This window comes from Embiotoca jacksoni, unplaced genomic scaffold, assembly GCF_022577435.1.
Source record: "Embiotoca jacksoni isolate LCO1_2020_lvr unplaced genomic scaffold, fEmbJac1.0.p SCAF_25, whole genome shotgun sequence".
Classification (NCBI taxonomy): domain Eukaryota; kingdom Metazoa; phylum Chordata; class Actinopteri; family Embiotocidae; genus Embiotoca; species Embiotoca jacksoni.
Window position 1 is genome coordinate 3,575,602 of NW_027185376.1, and position 23,847 is coordinate 3,599,448.

The 23,847-nt window shown below is 48.8% G+C and overlaps 1 protein-coding gene across 1 annotated transcript in view; it reads left to right on the forward strand.

Annotated features, from left to right (window-relative positions):
* gli3 (GLI family zinc finger 3) overlaps positions 1–23,847 on the forward strand; it is a 102,812-nt gene that overhangs the window by 33,016 nt on the left and 45,949 nt on the right. The window contains 3 exon segments of the mRNA XM_069159672.1: positions 5,716–5,961; positions 22,151–22,242; positions 22,244–22,257. Coding sequence (XP_069015773.1) covers positions 5,716–5,961; positions 22,151–22,242; positions 22,244–22,257 — 352 coding nt within the window.

Sequence of the window (23,847 nt, forward strand, 5' to 3'; positions counted from 1 at the left end):
TTGAAGAAGGCGTTTGCGGGGCGCTGTGTGGGAAATCAGCTGCTGACAATAGAGCGCTAACCAGGAGAGGGAACATCCTGACACCTCTCTGCAATTCGTCCAAACATCTATCGCACACACTGATGCTTAAATAATGTACCACCACGGATTTACTTTGCAGAGACGGAATCAAACGCGAGTGCAAAGTTAGACGGAGTGAACTCGGTACGTTGCCGAAGCTCTCCGGAGCACCGACAGACATTTTGACGATGGGATTGCCGACTTTTCCTGCCCGCAGATATCAGAGTAATGAACTCATTCTGCCTTCTGACATTTGGATTTATTTTGTCAGGGTGGGGGGGGGGGGGAGAGTTGCTGGAAAGTCACCCCGTTTAGACAGATACAGGAAGCTCTATTCGGACTCTGTAACCTTCACATTATGCATAACTGAACCCTGTTGTGAAGAAGGCACCCAAAGCTCCTTGTGGCGCTGAGCCTATCAGCGAAGAAGTTGATCAGAAAAAAAATACCTCACACAATTGCCCTAATCCCCCCCCCCCCCCGCCCCGCGCTCTTGTTGTTGGGTTTGGTGGAGTTTCAGCAGTCTCTCTCTCCCTCGTATTTCAGCCTGCGCTAATCGTGAATGATTCCCTCTGTCTTTAGCGCCAATGCCAGGGCCGGTGAATCAGGTACATAAGCCTAAGCCGCTTGGAGAGGTGCTCTTATTAAACTCCAGCCAGCTGCTGGAATTTTTCTTCCCCCCTTCTCATTGTTAATTGGGCGAGTCTTGAGTCTTTCCCCGGGAGTTGATTTGCAAGAGAAAGAAAAAAAAAAAAAAAAAAAAAAAAAGGGAGCAAGAGATTATTGCACAGGAGGAGAGAGGAGCTTTGAAGAAGTGTTTTGTGATTTGGCCGTATATCCTCCACTCCTCTCCTCCTCGCCGTGCGCTCCCCAGCCAAAACCTGTTTGTGCCACTAACAACAGCGCTTTCAGAAGTTAGAAGGTGGAAGCCAGCGTACTGTATGTCTGGGCTTTTTGGCTCAAAGGTACAACAACACCTCCTCTGATTTTTAGGGCTTTTAGGGAAGGCAGGAACGGGTGTGTGTGTGTGTGTGGGGTGGGGTGGGGGGGGATTACAGCATGCAAGGGCCCTTTGTGCACCCCCTCAAACATGCATGTCCCGGCTTTGGAGACTCTGACGGAGTTCGGGCTGGAAGGCAAATGGGATGCTTGAGAGTCAAGGACAGATTGGCATGTGGAGGAACAACAATCCTTGTTCTTAACCTCTGCCTCTAGAAAATGCCTTCAGAAACAACAAGCCAAGGGTTTTGTTTCACTTTCCATTTCTTTGAATTGACCGGGCACTCTTAACTTACGACCCCCCCCTCCCCCCCGCCCTCCCCTTATCCTAGTGCCCAACTCTCAGAGGTATTGGCCCCACTCCATATCTCATTATCTCTTTGAGAATTTCATTTTGTCATTGCATCCACGCTCTCTTTTATACTGCCATATTAAAGGCCATACATAAGGTTTTTTTTGTTGTTTTTTTCTCGAAAGGTATTTGAACCCGAATCCTACAATAGAGACCCCAGACAAGAGAGGTGGGGGGGAGGAGGGGGGAGAAACCTGGGTTTTAGGATTTAATGAGCGGCTTGCTGGGGGTGAAAGAAGGATAGAAACCAAGTGAGCGAGAGCAATAGAGGGTGCATTTGTAGAGGGTCAGAGAGAGAGAGAGAGAGAGAGAGAGAGGGGAGAAAGAGTAGTAAGGGAGGAAGAATGCAGGAATGGAGCACCAGGTACCATTATAGTGGCAGAGAAAGCTCCTGAAATACTAGAGCTGGGGCGTGTGCTCTGATCAGGACGGCAGTGAGCACAATTACCTTCTTTTCAAATCCTTCAGTGACACTGCGGGAGGAAGGAGGACTTTGAAACTTGAAAGGCAGGAGCTCGCTTTCAACCTCAAACGCGAGCAGGAAAGGGCTCTGAAATTTGTTCAGTGCTCCCCATCCACCATTAGCTTGTTTCTTCCTCTCGCCTCCAGGCATTTAAGCGCTTTTTGAAAAGATGTTAAGAAATTCAATCACCATAGAGAGAGAGAGAGAGAGAGTTCTTTTTTTTTTTTTTCTGTTTTTTTGAGAGGCATGCTTTCCTCTGGTCCACAGAGGACCGGCCTGCTGCTTTTGTGTTGGGCTGAATAGACCTGCAAACTGGTAGAGGACTGGATGCGGCAACCATGGGAAAAGAGAGGGAAATAAAAGAGGAATGAAAAATGAGGGAGGGAAAAAGGGAAAGGGTCTTTTGGGCGAATGGTCAGAGTTAGAGAAGTGTTGCACGGTTGAACTTTTCAAAGTTGCGCGTGTTTACCTCTGTCTGCTCTGTCTTCATTAGCCCAGTTTTTTGACAGATACTCAACACGTTTATAAGGAGGAGAAGAAGAAAAAAAAAAAAACGTTCCTCCGGCAGATACAGGCAGCACAGGAGATAAAACCTTACTGGGACCGACTCTCTTCCACCGAGGAGTCAAGGAGTCAATTGACCCTTGTGGTGTAGAGTGTTTGTTTAACCATTTAAGGTTGTATGAACTGAAGTAATGAAGCCCCTTAAGGTGGTATATGGTAGAATGATGACCCCCACCCCCCACACCCTCCTCCCACTCTCCTCCTCCTCTGGGCTTGCCAGGGTGACTGGAGGGGGATGGTGGGACTGTGACAGTGCTGTGATTGAACTATTAGTCGCTTGACCTCCCTTTAAAAGGAGAGCGACACATCTGAATAGCAGTGGGGGTCACTAAGAAAGAAAAACAAAAGGAAGAACAAGAAAAGATGGGGGTGGTGGGTGTGGGGGGGGGGGGTGAACAAATAGTAATGTGGAGTAAATTTTTTTTTTTTTTTTTTTTAAATAAGCAGTGAGACTCCTCTGTAGTTTTTCCACAAGTTTAAGCTACACTATCCGAGGCCCCGGTGATGAATCTATTTATCAAATATTCAAAATATCTGTATGAAAGTAAGAAAAACGAGCTCATAAATATGTAGACAGACTTTCCCAGATGTAACGCTAGATTTGGCGGATGTGAAAGAGCTGAGCGTACACAGCTACATGCGCTACCCTTAGCGGTGCCTTGCTCCCTGCGTAGTTTACAGTCTCGACTTCCTCAATCCATGTCGGGAGATGAACCCAATTCCAAAATCCCTTTATGTTAATATTGCGCTTTGCAAGCGGCAGACCTATTAATCCAGCTTTAACCGTATAAGTTGCATTATTCCCTTAATAAGATCACTGGCTGTGCAGTATAGGATTAAATACTTATATCATAACTGACACCGTCATTTCCAGCGGATGAGAGCGACTTGCCTCTCTGGCTGTCAGTTCCGCGTTAACGAATCCTTGAATCCGCTGCCAGTGCTGCGCGAGGGCACGGCTGGCCCCGAACGCAGGTAATGGATGTGGGAGAGTGAGGGGAATAAAAGCGGGGACCCTTGGGGTTGCTCCTCCTCCTCCTCCTCCTCCTCCTCCTCCGCTCTCTCTCTCTCTTCACCTCTCAATCTCATTCTCCCCTTTTTGCGCGTCTTTCTCTCAACCTCCTCCTTTCTGATCGCTTCTCTTCTTCTGTGAAGTGCTTGCCGCTCTGTGGCGGGCCCTCTTCAGTGCTCAAGGTGGTGCTCTTTAATCTTGGCCCCCTTCTCCTCTGTTTTCTAATTGGCAGTTGGGTGCTGGTGGGTCGCGGTGCGTGGTGGGGGAGCCGCTCACACCGCTAGGGCAGCTAATACTCCCAGAACCTCTGGCGCCGGCACAACAGCATTTTGCCAGGTTCTCAGTGAGCGACGTTCATGCAAGACAGAACACCGGAGCGCACCGACGACCAGCACCCTCTACGGTGAAATCACAATTGCACATAACTAGGACTGAACATGGAGAAAATGGGGCTCTGGGTAAAAAGTGAAAGGGTTGCACTTGACAAAGGATTTTTTTTTTTTTACTAGAGATCGAAAGTACCAAATATTTCTATCCATCTAGATGTAATCAGAGTGGGTTGACACATGCATCCATCCAGTTTTGACCAATAATTCAACAAGGTACTCAGGTGACTAAGAAAAAAAGAAGTGATTATCTACTGCTATTTAAATGGTTCATGAAGGATTACAAGGCTATGCAATGTAATCAAGGCTCAGAGCTTCCTTTTCCAGAGTGCAGTTGGTACCAGAGACCGTCATGATTCTTTAAAAATTTTCAAACACTCATTTAAAAAAAAAAATAAAAAAATAAAAAAAATACCGCCGCCTGGTCGTAAATCATTACTGCTGCCAAAAGGTGGCGGTAATGCACCTTAAAGCTGTTTGCCAACCAAGACGGGAGAAGTCTCCGGTAAAAGGGTGTGTGGTGCAGAAAAAAAAAAAAGTCCTTTCAAAAAACAAAAGTGAGGTGCAGTGCAACCGCATCCAAGTACAAGTGGAATATTTGAAGTCTACCAGAAGAAATAAGTTTGATGTTCGATGCGCAGAGCAAACAACGGCCGTCATCTCAAAGATGATAGTTGAAGACGCGCTCCTCTTCCCGTTTGTTAAAGTTTGATGGCATTTGTTGAGTTCACGGCGAGTCTTCCTGTGTGTTTGTGGACGTGTGGTCTCGTTCCCAGCGGATATCAAAATAGCATTCGTGCTTGAAATGCCCGTCCCTTCCTGGTACGACACATCGTAATGCATCCGAACACAAAAAGGTTGTTTATTGCTAGAAAAATATGTACTATATGAATAATCAATCCTCATGGTAGTTGGTTCTTACATGACACACTACACAATGAGTTTGTTACATTACGGTGATCGCTCTACAATGCAGTGAATAGTCCAGCTCAGTACGTCACTTCTCGCAATCATGCTCAGCCCTAAATAACCGGGCAGCATTTACATGCTTCTCCTTTAAACGAAATGAAATCCACCTGGCAGCAGGAAATTCCTATTTTAAATTCATCTCGTTGAAGCAGAATGCCAGACATGCTACGTCACTTTCTAAGTTACTCGCTTGTGGTATCGTACTGCAGAACAAGACTAATACCGGGTCAGGAGGCCGGCTGACCCCCATGCATGTCAGATTAGAGGTCGGACCGAGGGTCAAAGGTCACGTCTTGCTGGTGAAGCTCAGCCCTTGAACTCAACTCCGCATTTATCCTCTTTTGCGCAGCATGCCAAGAAGCTTTCTCCAGAGGTCCCACTCCGCCTAATTTTCCCCTCAGAGAGCGAAAAGAGAAAAAGATTGAGAGGGGATGAAGGGGAGGGGGGGAGGGTTGATACAGCCCATGACGCTTGTTAATGGGCAGCTAGGAATGTGCACTGAAAGCCTGCGCTGCTGCCTTCTCCATGGGAAACCATTTCTATCTAAAAAAAAAGAACACAGAGCTGAATGTAAGAACACCCGAGCTGCACGAAATGAAGAGGTTGTGATATTTTCACCCGTGGCGTCCGGTTACTCGCAACACTGCCCGCCTCTGAACTCCCACATCTGGGCACTGGTGGAGGGCATTACCCCCTGGCGAGATTTACACCCATAATGCCCCAGTAGGTTTCAGGTGAAGGCAGAGCTGATCTCCTGCTCCTCCCCCTTCACCTGCTCCTTCTACGTGAACAGACTTCCTCATGCTCACTACTGCTGTTCTGATATCTCTTCCCAAGTTTTAACATCAAATTCTCCTCCTCTCTCTCTCTGTCTCTCTGTCCGTCCGTCTGTCTTTCTTACCACCGGCAGAGGACGAGACTTTAGGCACGCCTTACCACCGCGAGCGGCGCAATGCCATCAGCTCCCAGGCCCGGAGGCCCGGCGCCCCCGACAGGAGCGTGAACGAGGAGCCCTCCACCTCCACGGAGGAACGCCCCTCCTTGCTCAAGAAGGAGCTGCACGGGTCCCTGCCACATCTGGTTGACCATGCCCTGCCGTACCGAGGCACGCTGTTCGCCATGGACCCCCGCAACGGCTACCTGGAATCGCACTATCGTGAGTCCACGAAAATACTTTGCTGTTGCTCGTTTGAAATGGGGGAAGGAAAAAAAACACAAACGTGTTAACTTTGTCCTGAGAAGTTAAGAGAACTCCGCAGCTCAAGGACATGTTTGTAGCGCCCCAAAATGCTGAGGCCCAGTTTTGCCTCTTTACTGTAGGTGAGAGGCAGGACTGCCAGATGCTTGATTAAGTCTGACAGATTAGCCCGTCTTTTACGCTCGCTCTCGCCTCTACGTGCGCACGCACGCACACACACACACACACACACACACACACACACACACACACACACACACACACACACACACACACACACACACAAACACACACGTCTTGTTTTGTGCCTGAGAAGTTAGTATGGGGAACGGCCAGCGTAGCTTCTTAATTCCCTCATTAGGGGCCTGTCTGAACACAGTACTCCACTTTCTCTCATCAACACACACTTCAAAGCCCCCAAAGCAGCGCCGAGTCAAACCTCACCACCCCCTACTCTCTCTCTCTCTCTCTCTCTCTCTCTCTCGCTCTCTCTCTGGGACTCGGAGACTGTGTGAGAGAACGAGCGAGAGCGAGAGACAGCAGGAGATGAAGCCCAGGAGATTGAGGTGAAGGAAGAGCTGTGGCTTGAGTGAGATAGCGGAGATAATTTGAAACAAAGGTCAGATAGACAGTCGTAGTTAGATAAAAGTGAAGCTGTGTGTGTACGTGGAAAGAACAGAACAGGAGATAGATGTTTGGGGAGTAAGAGGCTGATTAGGAGGTTAATTTGGCGGCCACTGTAGCCAGGACTTTTGCCTGCAGACAAGGATTTGATGTGATGGCTTGTTTAGTTTGGTTATATTGGCACTGAATTGGGGCAGACGGAGTGAGACAGAAGGATTTTAATCCAGTGGCAGTAATGAAAAAGTCCAGTGGACCCCGACCTGATACTGTAACTCCATTTATTCAGCCACTTCATTAGCTCCGGCTCCCTCGCTGCTCGGGTGCCTGGTAGTCACCAAGGTGCCTCTTTAAAAGGGAAAGGTTACTTAAAAACAGGCGATGGTGCCGTGGACGGGGCCCTCGAGGGCAGAACATTACTGCCCATTACATCCTGACCTAACTCAGCAACACTGCCACTTCTCATTTTATGTATGTGTGTGGGTATGTGTGAAGGAGCTGTGGTGGTTCCAGACCACTGGAGCTCTTTGGGGGTGGGAATGGGGAGGTGGGGGGAGGGTCACGCCGAGGCTTGGGGTCATGAGGAAAAGTCACAGTCTGAAAATGGAGAGTTCAAAAGCAGCAGAGAGCAAAAAAAAAAAAAACAACCAAAAAAGTCAAAAGGGCCGCTGAGCTTCAAGAGGCTTTCTTTGTGCCGCGGCACTCGAAGGGCTGGAAGACTGCAATCATGAGGCAGAGTCGAGTCGAGCACCATCGGCACCATGCACGTCGATTTTAGTCTTCTTCTGCAGCAAAAAAAAAAAAAAAGAAAGAAAAAAGCCAGACATTTGCCAGTTTCAGCTTCTTAAATACAATGAATCGCTGCTTTTCTCCTTTTGATGTCATTGTGAATTAAATGTTCTCAAGTTTTCGTCTATTGTCTCGACAAAACGAGCGACTCGAACGCGTCACCTCGGGCTCTGGGATGTTGTGACTGGCGTGACAAAATGATTGATAGATCAACTGGAAAAGTTGTTGTCAGAATAACCGATAAAGTAAATTGCCAGTCGCAGGCTTAGTGTCAGTAGATGTGGGAGAATTACACGTAGAAACACGACTGATTAGCAGAAATTGAAGGAGAAATAACACCGGTAACGATGAAAAACGACCAAATTTTCTACTCGGAAACCCAAAGTCTGAATGACGTCTGGTGTTTTTTTTTTGTTTTTTTCATCGATGTCTCGCCGTCAGATCTCTGATCGTACCTGTGCTCGAGGAGACTTATGATCTGAGATGAGAGCGCTGCCGTGTAAAACACCTCCTCCTGGCCCCAGGTGTTGAGGACATGGGGTGTCCCTGAAGGCGGCGGTCCCATTCTGTCTAATTGAACCCAGCACCAGAGCGCCGTCCCCGGGAGCTTTGGCGGTCTGTGGGTCAGCAGAACGAAAGGGGTCTCCTTTAAACCTCCCACCCCTCCTTCGCCTCAGCTGCTTTGAACCAGAAGCCTGTAGCATCTGTCGCCACTCGTACACCACAAGGTGTAAAAAAAAGCCACTGGCTCCTGTTCTGGTTTCTGGTTCCATACACAATTGAACGCGCGCACACGCACACACACACACACACACACACACACACACACACACACACACACACACACACACACACACACACACACACACACACACACACAGGCCTTACTCCACCAGCGGCAGCCCCTCTCTATGAGGGCTTTGTCACCCCCTAAATTCATCCCAGGTGTGTGTGTGTGTGTGTGTGTGTGTGTGTGTGTGTGTGTGTGTGTGTGTGTGTGTGTGTGTGTGTGTGTGTGATGGAGAGGGGGCCCTAAGCCTTTGTGCTGCGCTTGCACAGCACGCCACGCCATGCAGCAGACAGCCAGGTAAATCCGATTACTCTTAGCGATGGTGTGTGTCAGTGCTTAATGTGCCTAAATGCGATGGCACCTGCAGCCTCCCCACACCTGGCCGCTGGGTCGTTAACGTGGTGCCGAAGCTCTGGGAGGTGTGGGAGTTGAGCGGCGAGAAGAGAGCGCGAAGGGGGGAAGGGGAAGGGGGGGGGGGAGGGGGGGGTTTATCTTCAGGGGTCTGTCCTCTGGGTAAATCTCTGCTATTCACCCAGACTCGCGATCTCCCACTCCTCTTACGTCCTTGGCCCTAAGACTGTGTTTACTCTGCTTCTTTTTTTTCCCTCCTTCTTCTTCTTCTTCTTCTTAACACCCACTTCAGCGCAGAAAAAGAAGAGGCACCGCGGAAACACGGCTCCTATTGTTAGCATTAGCTAATCGTGGTGATGCCTGAGTCTTAGCCGCTTTTCTTGGGCAAACACTGGATAAGAGTCCATATCCTTCTTACCACAACACTAATACGTGGGGCTTTGCTGTGGGATAAGAAGAAAGGATTGAGATGCGGATTAATGAGGGAGAAGTCTTTTTAAAATCTTAATTGTGCGCGAGTGTGAATGGGATGCGCGGCGCCGACATCTGTTTGCATTGTGCGCTGATTAGCCGGTCAGTGGTCCTGCAGCAACAGCGAGCCCACTTGCTGGCGAAGCATCTCCGCTTCCCTCCGAGGGGATCCTCGTCTTTTAAAAAGTGCCTTTTTTTTTTTTCTCGGCCCTTCTTTGTCAGACTAAACGCATCTGTGGAGGGACTTAAAGTGTCGTGCTTCTGTCTTTGCAAATGTTGAAATTGCTCCGAAAACAGCAGAGAATGTTTGATGAAAGGAGGGCATCTGGGGGACGGAAAACTTGACAAGCTTTTTAGAGATGATGCTTTAAGTACTTTGATGCTGAAGAGGCATACGTTTTGTGGCTGTGCTGCATATCTCTGATGCAGTAGGTCATTGATAGGGGCAGACCAGACACATTAAGTGTTCAGTTCAATGGTCTTTGCTTTAGCTCCTTATAAAAAAAAATAAAATAAAAAAAAAGTCTCGTCCAGATCTGGCTGCCGCCGCCTAATCCCCCACACCAAAGCCTTGTTGTCCTTGACTGATCTCAGAAACCAACCCAGCTAAGCTGGAGGCAGCGGAGGTATGGATCCTTTGGCTAGAGGATTCCTCCGCATGTATCGCAGTAACCCCGCTCTCTGAGCCTGGCCAAAAGGTGACTGCTACATGGATCACAGTGGCCCCTGCGCTCTGGAAAAGCCACTTGGGAACATTGAGCCGTGGCGTAAAACCTGTTCCGGGCAGGGGGGGGGGGTATGATGTGGTGGTGGTGGTGGTGGTGGTGGGTGGGTGGGGGTCCAGTCACAGAGGTTAAACTCTAAACTGCTGCGCCGAGCTGATCTCGGGCCTACTCGGCCGTAGCACGCCGGCCGCTGCCCCCGGCGTCATTCTGTCTGCCTCTATATCAAAATGCGTCTGACCACTGAACTGAATGAGCTGGCTGTCATCAAACCGAACGTGAGCCACACAACAATAGCCCTGGACTCTCTGCACTTAATTACAGCGCTTGGTCACTCGGTTCATACGGGCTGCACCGGACCTCTCCGTACGTCTTGAAAGGAATAAGAGCGGTACAAACAAATAAAAAAAAAAAAAAAAGAGCTAGAGAAAGAAAAAAAAAAAAAAAGTTAGAGCCCGGTGCTGTTGGGAGGGGCGGGGGGGGGGGGGGAATTGCATTCAAAGAACAAACTTTTCTGGTCTCTTGCTGCTTTAAATGTGACAACTGGCTGGGATACAGGTTCAAACATACCCCCCCCCCCTCCTCTCCCCTCCTCCCTCCTCCCCAAAAGAACTGGGGAGTACAGAGGGGAGCCTGGGGTGAGAGGACACGTGCCTGTTTCAAGGGTAAGTGTTTGTCTTTGTGATTGTTTCAATATTGGCTTTTTGAGCATGGTGGCACGGTGTAGTCCCCCAGCGGCGCGCCGGCACAGAGAAGCCTGGGGCACACTGCAGGCAATGGAGAGGGATCCCTTCCATCCACCGCCTTTCATCAAGTAAGAACAACATGGGCCTGTGCTCTGCTGTGGCCCCTTGGTCCAGCGCACCAGGGATAATCAGATGATCCCCTTTTATACAGCTTATTAGAGGCATCTCATGCTGTAAGATAGGCAATATTCTCACATGCATGTGCCCCCTTTGTAGCTTTTGATGATTTAAGAGGGTTAAGCAGAGTTTGAAGTGCTTCGAGAATGCACTCTCATACCGTCTTAAGGTCATGTGGTGCTCTTAGACCACAAAGCTGACGAGTGTGAAGTGAATATCTGCGAATAATGGCAGTTCTTATTAACAATGACGAGATTAAATGCGAAAGGAGGGGGGGGGGGGGGCGTTAAAGGAATTAAGAAGAATTTCCGGAGAGCTGAAGATGCTCACAGAAGAACGCTCTGTGTTTTCTTAGTATCATCGCAGCAACATCTGTCAGTATGTTTAACTTCCTTTCAAATGCGTTGGGTTAATCAGCGAAGTCACAGAGGCAAGTAGGAACAATAGCACTTTGTTGGTGTGAAGGCTTAAAAAGGAAGATTTGTTGTATTTTGTCCATCCAAAAGGAGAATAAACTGCAACATGAAGCCCCATACTAAAAATACAAGACAACTAAATACTCACGGGGGGCTTCTCCTCAGCATGATATCTGGAGCTTTTTCTCTCTTCTTTAAGTTACCCTGTAGTCTCCAGTAGGATAATCACCTCCGAGTTTTTCATTTCTTTCCTCATGTTTGTTTCCCGTCTATCCAAATCTCATCGCTCCTTTTTTTTTTTTTTGTCTTCCCTATTTGCATTCCTCTCACATAGTGGCAAAAGATAAGCACCCATATCCCCTCAGGCAACAGCCCGTATCTTGCTCTTGTCTCTGGAGGGTCACAAGTATATATTGTTCTACAACGCGGCTGATGAACGGAGTATAATTAAAATGTTTCGAGCAGCCTGCTGAAATGTAAGATATCACTGGAGAAGAGAGAGAGAGAGAGAGAGACAGAGAGAGAGAGAGAGAGAGAGAGAGGAAAGGGAGTCAAGGCTGAGTTTGAGGGTGTAAGTGAGACAGAAAGGGGGGGTAAGAAAGGAAGAGAGAAGAGCCGGGGAGAGTGGAGAGGAAGGAGGGAGGGGGTGTAACAAAGCAGAAAATGAAGAGAGACATAAAAGAATGGGAGCTCAAGGAGGTCAGGCCCATCACAGGCTTTAGTGTTGCCTTCAAAGATGCCTGGGACAGGTGGCAGCTCCAGACAATCTCGCACCACAGAGCAGCATCCTCTCAGGAGGAGATAAGGGATTCCTCCATCCAGGCACCTTCCTCTCCCTCCTCCCGCACTCACACTCTCCACCTCCCCTATAGCCCCCCCCCCCTCCGCCCCACACCACCACCACCACCGCCACCACCGCTTCCCCTTCCCTCCCATCTCGGGGCTGTCCCAGACGGGCCTGCTTTGATGTGGCTCAGTGTGAGCGGGCAGCTGCAGGCCACGGGGGCCGCGGCAGCGCTGCCGGGCCACTGGGCCCGGCGGACCGTTGGGATCCGACTGGAGCGCGGCTCAATCAGCGGGGCTCTCCGGTGCCCGGCACTTTCAGGTCTCATTAAAGCGCTCCGGCAGGGTTAATCCTCTTTAAGGTTTACATGGGCCCCCAGTTTGTCTCTCTGCCCAGGCTGAGGGAACCCCTGGGCGCCACCTGCGTGACAAAGACTCAAATCACTGTGACACAAGTTTCCTCCGTCTGTACTCCTCCGCCTCCCCTCGTATGTTCTCCTCCACTCGTCCCTCTTTTTCTACGGCTCTCACATTGCCTTCCCCTGTGCATTCGGCCTCTGCTCTGCTTCCCTTCCCTTGACAGTACCTCGACCCGGTTGTAAGTCTTTTAGGATTATTTGGGTGGAATCTGTTGACAGGGGTGCAGTAAATGGATTACAACTTTGTCCTTGTTTTGGGGATGCTGCGAGGAGGGAAAGGGGAGAGATCAGGAGGATGCGCTTTGAATAATGAGAGGGGCAAAAAGAAAGCGATAGACCGGGAGTGGGATTAACTGAAAGAATTAGGAAAGACGATGCAAGAGTGAGAGAGAGGGTGAAAGAGAGGCCGAGGTGGCAGCGATGCGGACAGAACGGAGAGTGAGCGAGGAAAGGCGAACCCGAGTTCCAGATGTTGTTGGGACTCGTAAGAGTTAATTGGTCCAGAGGCGTCGAACCCTGTCCGGCCCCGCAGAGCACGGCGGCCGTTTGTCTGATTGCTGCGACACCGGGCTTCGTCTTTACTCTGTGACGCACACTTTCCCCCGTTAGCCCACGTAATGGCCGCGCATCTCTGGAGGCGTGAACAGGACGTTGTCCAATGTCCGTATGGGCTCAGTGGAAAAGAGACGGTTAGACTTAACAACACAGGAGGAAATTCCATTTGATTGCAAAACACATGGAAGGACTGCGCTGCTGGTTTATTCACTTAAAATCATGTGCGCATGAACATTTTTACAGATTTACTTCCCAACTTCCAGCCAATGGTTCCCGCAACATTTAACACGGTATGGAAATAAGCGTGCAGGAGCTTCTGACCGAGCGACCCTTATGAACTTGACTGTTCTGTAAATTCAAGAAACGTATCGACGTTGAGATTCCTCAGCTTGTTTTCAAACTATAACCGGTTTGTAATGGTCGAGAGAATCAAGCCACCTCTTCTTTTGCTCCACAGTGAAATAACGCGCTGCTTTTTCTGCATCTCACCCTCAAGCCTCGGAAGTCAGACTGCCCTTGAACGCACCCCGGAGGAGAATTCTTAAACTATCCCCCTTTCTTTCAACCACATTACCTGGTGATAATACATCATTTAAACAACAACAAAACAAAAAATAAATAAATAAAGGTGACAAAAATGCTCAATGCTGTGATGGATTACCGCTCGTCATCAAGATTAAGAAGTCTCTGCAATGTGACATTCACAGCGCACGGAGACGAAGCGAGAACAACAGCTACCTGAAAAAATGTCATCTCGCAAACCAAGTTACATTAAAACGGCCGGCTGGGGTCGGTGGCCTCAAAGCAAAATGAGGGAAGAAGTCCGCCTTCCCCAAACAGTGGCCGGTACAGTACGAGTGTTGTTAGAATGCAGGTGTATTAACCTCACAGTCACGATCACACAGCCGCATGCAGTTTTAGTATCACCTGCACAGAGGCCCGAAGAGGAGCTGGGATGCGGGATTACAGAGGGGTCAGCCTGTCACGGTGCAGCTGTGGCAATCATGAACAAGTCACCGACGTGACCTTGAACTCGTACTGTATATACATGTCGCGGGCACGCTTCGCGTAGTGGACCGACTGGGTGTAATACAGGTTATTTGAAAAGGAGTCTTTCGAATCCACCCCCCTCAATTTCTAAATAAACATCTCCAGAAAGATCAAACCCTCAAGTTGCTTTATATTTGAGTAGAATAAATCACACGGAGGTAGTTGAAGCTAAATAAATAAAGTCCTGGTGAGTTAAACAGAGGTTTAAATCAACTCCCTTTCTCTCCGAGAGTTATCATTGTTTGGAGAGAAGGAGATAGACAGATGGGAGAGATAAAGAGAGAGGGAGAGAGAAGTGATGTGTTTTCAGCTTCTAAACTGCTGTCTTTCCACTGGCTTGGTGTCTGTGTGTGTGTGTGTGTGTGTGTGTGTGGTGGGGGGGGAGGCTGGAGGGTGTGGTGGGGCAGAGAGGGTGCAGTGAGTGAGGGGAGAGAACCAACGCATAGCTCTTTGTTCTGCTCCCCAGCTTATCCCAATCTGGAGACGTTCGGCAAATGCAGGAGATGGATCGGGGCTCCGCAGAGGCCTCGTGAAACAACCTCCACTCCCTGATCCATACTGGGATACAAGGAGGAGGAGGGGAGAAAGGGTGGGTTGGGTCGGGAGGTGGGGGCAGAGCCGGGGTTTGGATTGGTGCTGGGGGACCCTTGGAAGACCCGTGTGCGTGCTCAGCTTCGCTCTCCAGCAAGAGAACGGTCCTCCCGACTAGTGCGGCAATTTGTTAAGACGGACTTGGTAAATGTCGAGCGGATGCCGGAGCGCCATTAGGAAATACGCCGCGGGACTTGCGGCTAAATGTCCCGCAATTTCTCCCCCGCCGGCAAAAACCTGCAGCGACTGTAGACGAAGCCAGTGGCCGGGAATGATGCACGAGCGAAATGGACCCTCGGAAAGGAAAGGAAAGGAAAGGAAAGGAAAGGAAAGGAAAGGAAAGGAAAGGAAAGTCCTGCACTTAAGCTTTGTAAATATTGGCACAAAGCGATGACCTGCTCGAAACGTCAAGCCTCAGAGCAAATATGCACAGACTTGTAGAACCATGAAGACTCAACAGAGAGAGAGAGAATGGGCATTGACTGACTTGTTCAGTCTAGACAAACAAATTACTCTTGACAGCGAGTAGCGCTGGAATGCAGAAAGCCTGTTATCGTGCAGACGTTTCTCTTTCTACCACTCACTTTCTCCTCTCGCGCTGTTTTTTTTTTTTTTCTTCCTTTCCACCATGTTAATTACTTTTACCCACAGAGAGACTGTTTGTGTTTAAGGGTGTGAGCGCAACCGAGCGAGGGAGCAAAAAAAGAAAAAAAAAAAACAATACAGAAGAGAACACAGCGGAAGAGTGGGGGGAAAAAAAATCAAAAAAAAAATCTATTGATTTACAGAGGAAGGGCAGAGTGTGATCTGCCAGCCTTGCGTATATGATGAATGGCAGAGAGATTGGCAAGCTGGCGCTTAACATTCTTCTGTTATTTAACCTCTCTGCTTGCTTTCTTCTCCCTCCTTCTCACTATTGGTCTTTGCTGAATAAAGGCTCGCTTTTATCTTTTCTGTTTTCTCCAGCGCCCGAGCATTGAGCATACAGTAGAGGAGGCTCTGCACAGCAAGAACATTAGGCTAATTTATACAGCGGTAATTAGGCCATTAGACCTGAAACAATTTGGGACCTGTAATTAAGCAAAGCGCTCCAAAAGTCAACAGCAACTCCCATTGAGCTTAGCTAAACAGTCTCCGAAAGTGTTATTTACATGTCCAAACAGCTTGAGGTCTCAGTGTAAGCAAACATGATGAGAGGCGGGGTGTGAAGGGACTCATCAGAGGGGGAATTTGCCATCGAGAGAGAGAGAGAGAGAGACGGAGAGAGAGAGAGAGAGAGAGAGAGGCAGCTACTTCTGCTGATAGTCTGTCGGGAGTCTCTCCGTCTCCTGCCAGCCCGATAATGATGAGAGGCCCGCTGTCACTATTCTGGAGGAAAGTGGGATCCAAAGTGTGAAGTCCCACAGTTTAGGCGCGCACTGAAATACTCGCAGTCATGCTCGTCTGCCGACGTGTCGTCTGAAGGAGAATATCCTCTGACGCGCTCGGATTTTGTGCATTTTAAGGATTTTGTTCAAAAGTGCGACTCATGTTTTACGATGGTAGACTGATGGAGTCCGGAGTTGGTGCCAAATAGTGACTGGAAAACTGTTGAGCTTTTATACTGAGCTACTTGAACACAAAACTTGAAGTTAATTCTTAATTAATTTAAAAAAAAAGATGCTTTTAGCACCTTAAAAGGTCCGTAATATATCAATTCTGATTTCCTTTTCTTTTTCATCAATACTGTGAAAGTGCCAAAATAAACAGACGACAATTTAGACGAGCTATTTGGACTTCCGTAAGTTTGTGATGTCACAAAGTTACCATGTCACATGTCGGCCCTCAGCGCAGATCACCATCCAACCTTTAATGTAGAAGAAAGCATGAAACAGCCATTCTGTCACGGAGCTAGCAAGACTTAGACTTTATTAATCCCACACTGGGGAAATTTAGTCGTTCAGACATCAAAGACAACCTGTGGTTGGCCTGGCTGTGCGTCACTCAGAAAGAAAATCAACCAATCAGAGGGGAGGGTCGTTGATATCAGTATGCCTTAAAAACACAGACACAAAACAGCCTGTGACTAGTGGAGCTCCCCAAAGAAGTTCAAGATAAACAGTTTAAAACTATATTGAGAGTTTCTGGTGCTTAAAACCTGAAAAATACCTTCTTATAAGACTGTAAGAAAACGTGTAAAATATGAGACTTTGCCAAGGAGTACACCCCAGTCTGTCTAAGATAAATCTGAGAAGTCTCAATAAGGTGACCAGACTAGTAGTCAGCTCGTCGATGCGACAGCGCAGTGGAGAATCACCTTTTCTGACCTTTAATCAAGTCATTTCTGTGGAATAATGGATACGTTTGCCTTCCTAATAAGGCTTCAAAAGTCTTTAAAATGAAACAATCGGAGAAGGGGAAAAACTCTTTGGGTTGCACATCGTCTCATTTTTAAGGAGGTCATAATGTGAACCGCAGTTCCAATTATCTCAAGGTGACATCATCAGGAGTGAGTTAAAAAACAAACAAAAAAAAACCCCCAGCAATAAAGAACTGTTGTACCCCGTTGCACAGCGAGGTCACATGCCTGTATTCACTTCCAGGAAGGAGTGACAGAAGCTGCGCACACACACGCACACGCACGCGCACACACACACACGCACGCACACACACACACACACACACACACACACACACACACACACACACACACGCACTTGCACTTCCAACCATGCAAACACACAAAGTCTTGAGCATCTTTAGTTGTTTTTTTTTTTATTGTTTTTTTTAACACACCCTGCGAAGTGTTGCGGAGTTGTGTCGTAACTGCGGGCCTTCGCTTGCATTCGAGCCTAAACAGTGAGATCATGAGCGAGGGAGAGAGAGGTGGCATAATGAAATCTGGCAGTCGCGGCCCCGGCGCAGGCTTCATATGTTCCACATTAGCGATTCGCAAACCTTCTTGAGCGGGGCCCCGGCTGCCCCCTTTTTCTCCCCCTCCGCCTTTATGACAATCTGTCACTGGCTCTTTGTGCTCTCGCGGCGAAGCGTCGACAGGGAAGTGCCGGGTTAGGGGAAGAGTGTTTCGCCCTCGTCTGCGGGTGACACTCCGTTAGAGCGGAGAGGCAGTGAACCCCTCACTCGAGGAAAGGAGATTTTTGGCCGTCGGAGACAATACAAAAAAAAAAAAAAAAAAAAAAAAAAATCACAATGCTGACTCGACAACAAAAGAGGAAGAGGAGAAATTGTTTGCGTTATCAAAAAAAAACTAACAAATCAGAATCGCGAGTGACAGCTTCCAGAATCATCCGTGAGTATCACATCACCTACGTTTTCTGGAGAACAGTGAGAGATCCTTTTTGTGGGCAAAAAAAAAAACTTCCATTATGAAAGGAGATTAACCAATAAGTATATTGCAAATGATGTGCTTTAGGCTTTATCCACTCAATGCCCCCCCCCTCCTCTTCTTTTGAAATTATTCAAGTGTCCAATAAAGGACAAGGCAATTACCATCCTCTCTTTAATGAAGAGGAAGCTGGCTTTTGGTCCCGGGCACGGTGTGTTTGTGTTGAATTAGAATTAATGAGCCTGGTCAAAAGTTTGCTTCTAATTGCCCTTTCATTAAGACCCATTTGTAATCATGTCTTAATAACGTCCATCCCTTCTCCTGAAAGACACACACACAAAAAAAAATCCCCTCAAAAAAAAAAGGAATACTGCTGCTATGAAAAGTTGCACAGAGGTCATTAAAATGTTTTGAGAGAAGTTCTGAGGATCTGATGAATGGCTTGAAAGCGACGAAAAACGTTTCTGCTTCTATTATTTCAAAAGATGCTGAAAGTTTTGTGATACCCAGCGTTCAGAGACCTTGAGCATTTTGATCGGCCCCCGAGTTGATGTATTTAATTCCCTCAGACTTTGCCGGCGGTGGTTTACCATATGCGACCGGGACAAAAAAAACCAGTTGCGATTACACTCTCTTTTAGGAATGCTTGAGCTGCTGTGGTGTGTGTGGCTGCAACGGGGAAAAGGTTAAAAAAAAAAAAACCTGTGACGTGTGCTTTGGCTTCCCGTGTGCCCTCCAGCTGTATTCTGTATTAAGAGGACGAGAATACCCTCTGAATATCCAGAAGAGCAGGGGCAATTTAGTCCCGGAGTAAACAGTAAGGACTCCCTACAGGAAACACTGGAGATGGATTGCAGGATGAGGTTCCCCCCCCCCCTCCCCCCTCCGCGCTCTGTTCTTTGTGCCTGTATACATTCCCTCTAGTGACACGGGGCTGTTTGCCTTGCTAATGGAGTAGCTGCACTGGTGTAAAAGTGGTGGCAGGCTCTATTTAGATAGAGGCCGTGGTAAAGTAAACTTCTGAGTCTGATTTAAATAAACCTCAGCGGAATGGTTTGCCATGCGGCAAAGTCACGGGCAACAGCGAGAGGAAGGAAGGAGGGAGGGAGGGAGGGAGGCAGCTAAGGAGTGATGAAGGAGCCAGAAAAAGGGTCCAGTCGAGGCATAGGGCTGAAAGAGCAGCTCCAGAGACCAAAAAAAAAAAAAGGGGGGGGGGGATCTGGGTAACTCAGTGAGGAGTGGCGGATGTGGGAATGAAGAGGTGGAGTCTTTAAAATAATTTCACAGCGTGTAATCTCTACAGTCATCCCCCCCCCCCCCCCTCCCCATTGCCCAACATGGCAGAGGTTAGTACAGAGTTTCCTGCTATGCGGGGCCGCGATGAGTAAGATTAGAGAGCACGGAGCTTTTACTCCCATCGAGGCCGGCCGGCTGGCCGGCGCGGCGCTACACAGACCTCGTAAAACCTGACGGTTCATTTCCGAGTCTGACAGCCGAGGGCCGACGGCCCGGGAGTGGAGCTGTGGAGAGAGAGTAAACAAAGCAGACTCTTCGCCTCTCGTCTATACCGCCGACCCTCCCCTCCTTCCCCCTCATCCCTCCCTCCCTCCCTCCCTCCCTCCCATCCCTCCCTCCCTCGGCAGCTCTGGAGTCGGCCGAGGTGAGCCGAGCCAAAACTGAGTCATCGGGAGAAAACTTATCAAACAGACGGAGACGGAGAGTGGTCAGATACTTGCCAGAGCTGCGTGTAGGAGGCTTTCACCACTTATCTCTGCTGTTGTGAAAACAGGATGGAAACACTCCCCCACCCCCCCCCCCCCCCCCCCCCCCCCCCCCCCCCCCCCCCCCCCAACACACACACACACACTTGGCGTGGTTTTCCAGAACTTTGCCTAAGTTTTTTTTTTTTTTTTTTATACGTATCACTCGCTGGAACGCATTTAGCAAAACTTTTTATTTGCTCCAACGTTGCTCCGAGTGATATTTGATGGTATATTGAGGAAGGATAATGGAATTAGAAACCTTCGGTGGCTCTGAACGTAACACTTGATAACTAATGGGGCTGTGCGGTACAGTACACCGTATGAGGCGCGTACAGATGCTAAAATGAATGACTTACGACCCGTTCTTTCCACATTATTTCATTTGATTTCTTCAATCACTTGTTCTACTTCACTTCCCCCTATAACACCAGGGGGGAAAAAAAAAGAAAAGATATGCTACTGTCTGGAGCATCAGCACAACATTATGTGCAGACAACAGGTGTGCGAGTCAATAAAGAAAGAAATCACAGAGGATGTCACGATGTAATTACATGCTTCTTTTTCTTTTCTTTTCTTTTCTTTTTTTTTAACGCTTCGAGGGGCACTCCAGCGTCGACGTAACACCCGTGGGGAGTAATACGCGGATATAATTTTGTCTGTCGCGAGATTAATTGTATTAAAACTGCGATCTGGAGTCACACCGCTGTGCAATCATATTTCCAAACAACAAGCGCTCCTACTTTCTCCCTTCAACCGCTGGCGAGGCGGTGGTACGCCGCAACAGAAACAGGCGGGAAGGAAAATGTAAAAAGCCGTCAAGAGCGAGAAGAGAAACACAAGCCGAGGGAGAAAAATATTCGTTCGCAGGTTTTGTTTAATAAGAGAAGACAAGAGGGTGAAATTGATTGTTTTTTTATGTTCGGTGTCAGATTTAAGCCGCATTTAAAGAGGAAAATAACAACGTTTCCTTGCTCGAGCACCGTTATGTTTTTGGTCAATGATGCAACTACTGACTGCGTTTATTTTGGGGGGAAAAAAAACAACGGACCTTACGAATCGTGATCTCAATTCTAAGCAAGAAAAAAAAAACAAAAAAAAACGTGATTCTCATTTCATCCAGAATTGCCGCTCTGGAAAGAGCTTTTCAAAGTCTCCGAAGATACTCGAGCGGCATCGTCCGGGTGTCTCGGTATCAACGGGGGAGGCCCGCGTCACGAACCGACTTCGGATGGGCGAAAGGCATTTAACAGATAGGAGGGTCAAACGCAATAGGATGCGGGCTTCTTGGTCGACCCACGCCGGGAACTCAAATTCAGGCTGCTTTGGCTTCTGCTGCCTCAGTTTTGACAGTTCTGCTTTGAATGCGTCTCCTGCGAGTCGTCCCCCCCCCCCGCCTCCCCCCACCCTGTTTACGACGGGGCCTCTTCAAGACTCGCAAACGATTCACTGAAAACCCCTTTTGGCCCAAACTGGCACCGGGCGAGCGGTGAGGTAAAGCGGACCTGAGGTGCGCGCGCGGATCAACACCTGCCGCGCCAACCGGCGGACGCAGCTGCATTTGTCACGGCTCAACACGTGCAGAGCTGTCGGGCACCCCGCCGTTTGGCCATCTGCCCCTTCTCGGTTCGCGCTTCCAAATGTTTACAAGCAAAAAAAAAAAAAAAAAAGGAAAAACACGTAGCTAGCAGCCTCCGAGACTTGCTGCGTGAAGTTATGCAGATGTTGACACATGCTTGGCCTCGGGCCGGCGATACGCAACTTGGCAGCGGCCTCGGGGAATCAGGCAGTAAAGCGACACGTGCTCTCGCGAAAGGGACGCGTTCACACTCTCGTCATCTGCCGTTTCCTTGCCTCGGCGTAGCTACAAGTTTGAACCCATTTGGGTTTCACAACTTTTGTTTGCGCAGCGCGCTCGTGTTTTTTTTTTTTTTTTTTTTTTTTTTTTGGGGGGGGGGGGGGGGGGGGGGGGGGTGGAGGAGGGGGGTTGCTCGTTTCGACTTGTCCAACGACGGATGCGCAGTCACGCGATCCCAAGCTTTTTGGTTCGGAGAGGGGTTAAGGTTAGAAGATGAGTGTGTGGATTCGGTCTGGTGGCGGCACAACAGTTACAATTTCAGGGGGTAAAAATAGAGAAAAGCTTGGAAGCTCCTATTATGCAAATGTTTTAATGTTTTATCTGGAGGGAGGGGAGGGTGGGGGGGGAGAGAAGCTTGTGCATTTTCTCTGGCAGTTGTGACAAAACACTGAAATAGAAAAAAAAGGATGTTTTTGTTCTCATTTTGTACGTTTCACTGGTTGTACTTAAATGTTATCCTTTGTACAAAACCATATTATGCCTGGCACGGTGAGAAATGTGCCGTTCGGCTTGCTTTTTCTTACGGTTATTTTATCGCTGTTTATTTTGAGTTCTATCAGCCTCCAGACGTTTCACAGAGACTTCCTTCGGAGAACGATTTTGGAGCAGGGGCAGCTTTTTAGCTCGGCGCGTTTTTAATGAGGTCTCATTTGGGTGGGTCCGCTGAAAGATAGCCATCAACCGCTGCCTTTCATTATGGCTGCTGTTTAGATTAGCCGAGGAGGGGAATGAATACGCGTAAAACTGTCTTGTGTTTTCTTCTGTTTTTTCCTCACTCTGCAGCCGCCCCGCAGTTCTTCCCGACCTTCCATCCTCCCGTGCCAATCGACGACAGACATACCCAGGGACGTTACATCTACGAGCCGTCCCCCGTTGCCCCCTCTTCATGTGTAAGTCTCTCAAACTTTTCACACGCGCACACTCGAGCTAAAAAAAAAAACAAAAACAAAAACAAAAAAACAATATTGCTTATCATAACCGATTTGATTCAAGCTGCATCACCGTCGAGCTCCCCGACTATTAATGGCATCAGGCGCAGAAAAAAAAAAAAAAAAAAAAAAAAAACCGTCCTTCCGCCCTGTAGGTGTGGAGCATTGTCCTCGCAGGGTTTGCCGGGGCGCCTCTCTTTGCCTTTCAGGATCAAAGGCCACGGCCCCCTGCATGTGCGCAACATGATCCGCATGTCAGAGACACGCAAATGAACATGTGTCAGAGACATGGAAACGAGAGCGGGGCGAGGGAAGCCTGGGAGCGCGCAATTCTCATAAGAGCAGTGATCAAGCCCTGTCGAGAGAGAGAGAGAGAGAGACAGAGACAGAGACAGACAGAGAGAGACAGACAGAGACAGAGAGAGAGGAAGCGATGCCTCCGCTGACATCCAGCCGTCCCTGACAGACACAGATGGGCTCGTCCAATCGAATCGCACGCGCTCCAACCGGATGCGAAGTAAAGGTGGAAAAAAAAAACAACAACAACAAAAAAAACCGTCGGTGTCATGCCTCGTCAGAAAGCGCGGCAGGTTCTCATGATCATGAGCAGGGGGAAACTCGTATTACAGCGGTGTCGCGTTTCCCCGGAGCGCGTCTGATGCTCGCCGGTCAGCTCAGTCGCAGAACTTCAAAAAGGCCTCAACCTCCGTCTTCAGTCCTTTTTTTTGTATTTATTTTTTGCACCACGTCCCCCCCCCCCCCACACACACACACACGCACACGCACACGCACACACACGCTATTTTTCTAATCTCTCCATCATTTGTATTCTTTGCATCCAAACCCCGAGCAGGCGCCGAGGAGACGCTTCATCGTCCTTGCGCCGCTCCCCCCACCCCCACCCCCCCTCCCGCACCACCACCACCACCACCACCACCACCACCTTTTAGCCGCAGACGTGAAGGAAGCGATCACGGCGCGACGAGGACAAATTGGACGGGGCAGCTACTTGGGCCGCATTATGTTTGATATTCTTCATCATTATCAACTCCCCCCCTTCTCCTCCTCAGGAGTCATATCTCTCCCTTGCTGATGTGCCACTAAGCGTAATGAATTTTTTATGCCCCCCCCACCCCACCCCCACCCACCACCACCACCACCTCCGGCCCACCCCACCTCTCAACCTCACGTCTCCTGCTCGGGGTGGTGCTGCAGCAAGGGGGGAAAAAAGGGGGGGGGGAGAGAGAGAGAGAGAGAGAGGGAGAGGGAGGCAGGCGAGGAAATATATAAAAAAAAATAAATAAATAAATAAAAAACAAGGAGGTGATTGATGTCCCGTGTCACTGCAAACAAAATGGCAAATATAATTTAGCATTTAGCTTATGCGGAGATAATGGGGCGAACACGCGCGGGCAACATGGGCTCAAACAAACAGCCGGGCTTGTTATCCGTCAGGAGCGCTTTGGTACGATCTGGAGCACAGGTTAGGGAGAGGAAGGGGAGGAGGGGAGGGAGGAGGAGGAGGAGGAGGGGGTTTGGGTAGCGGTAGAG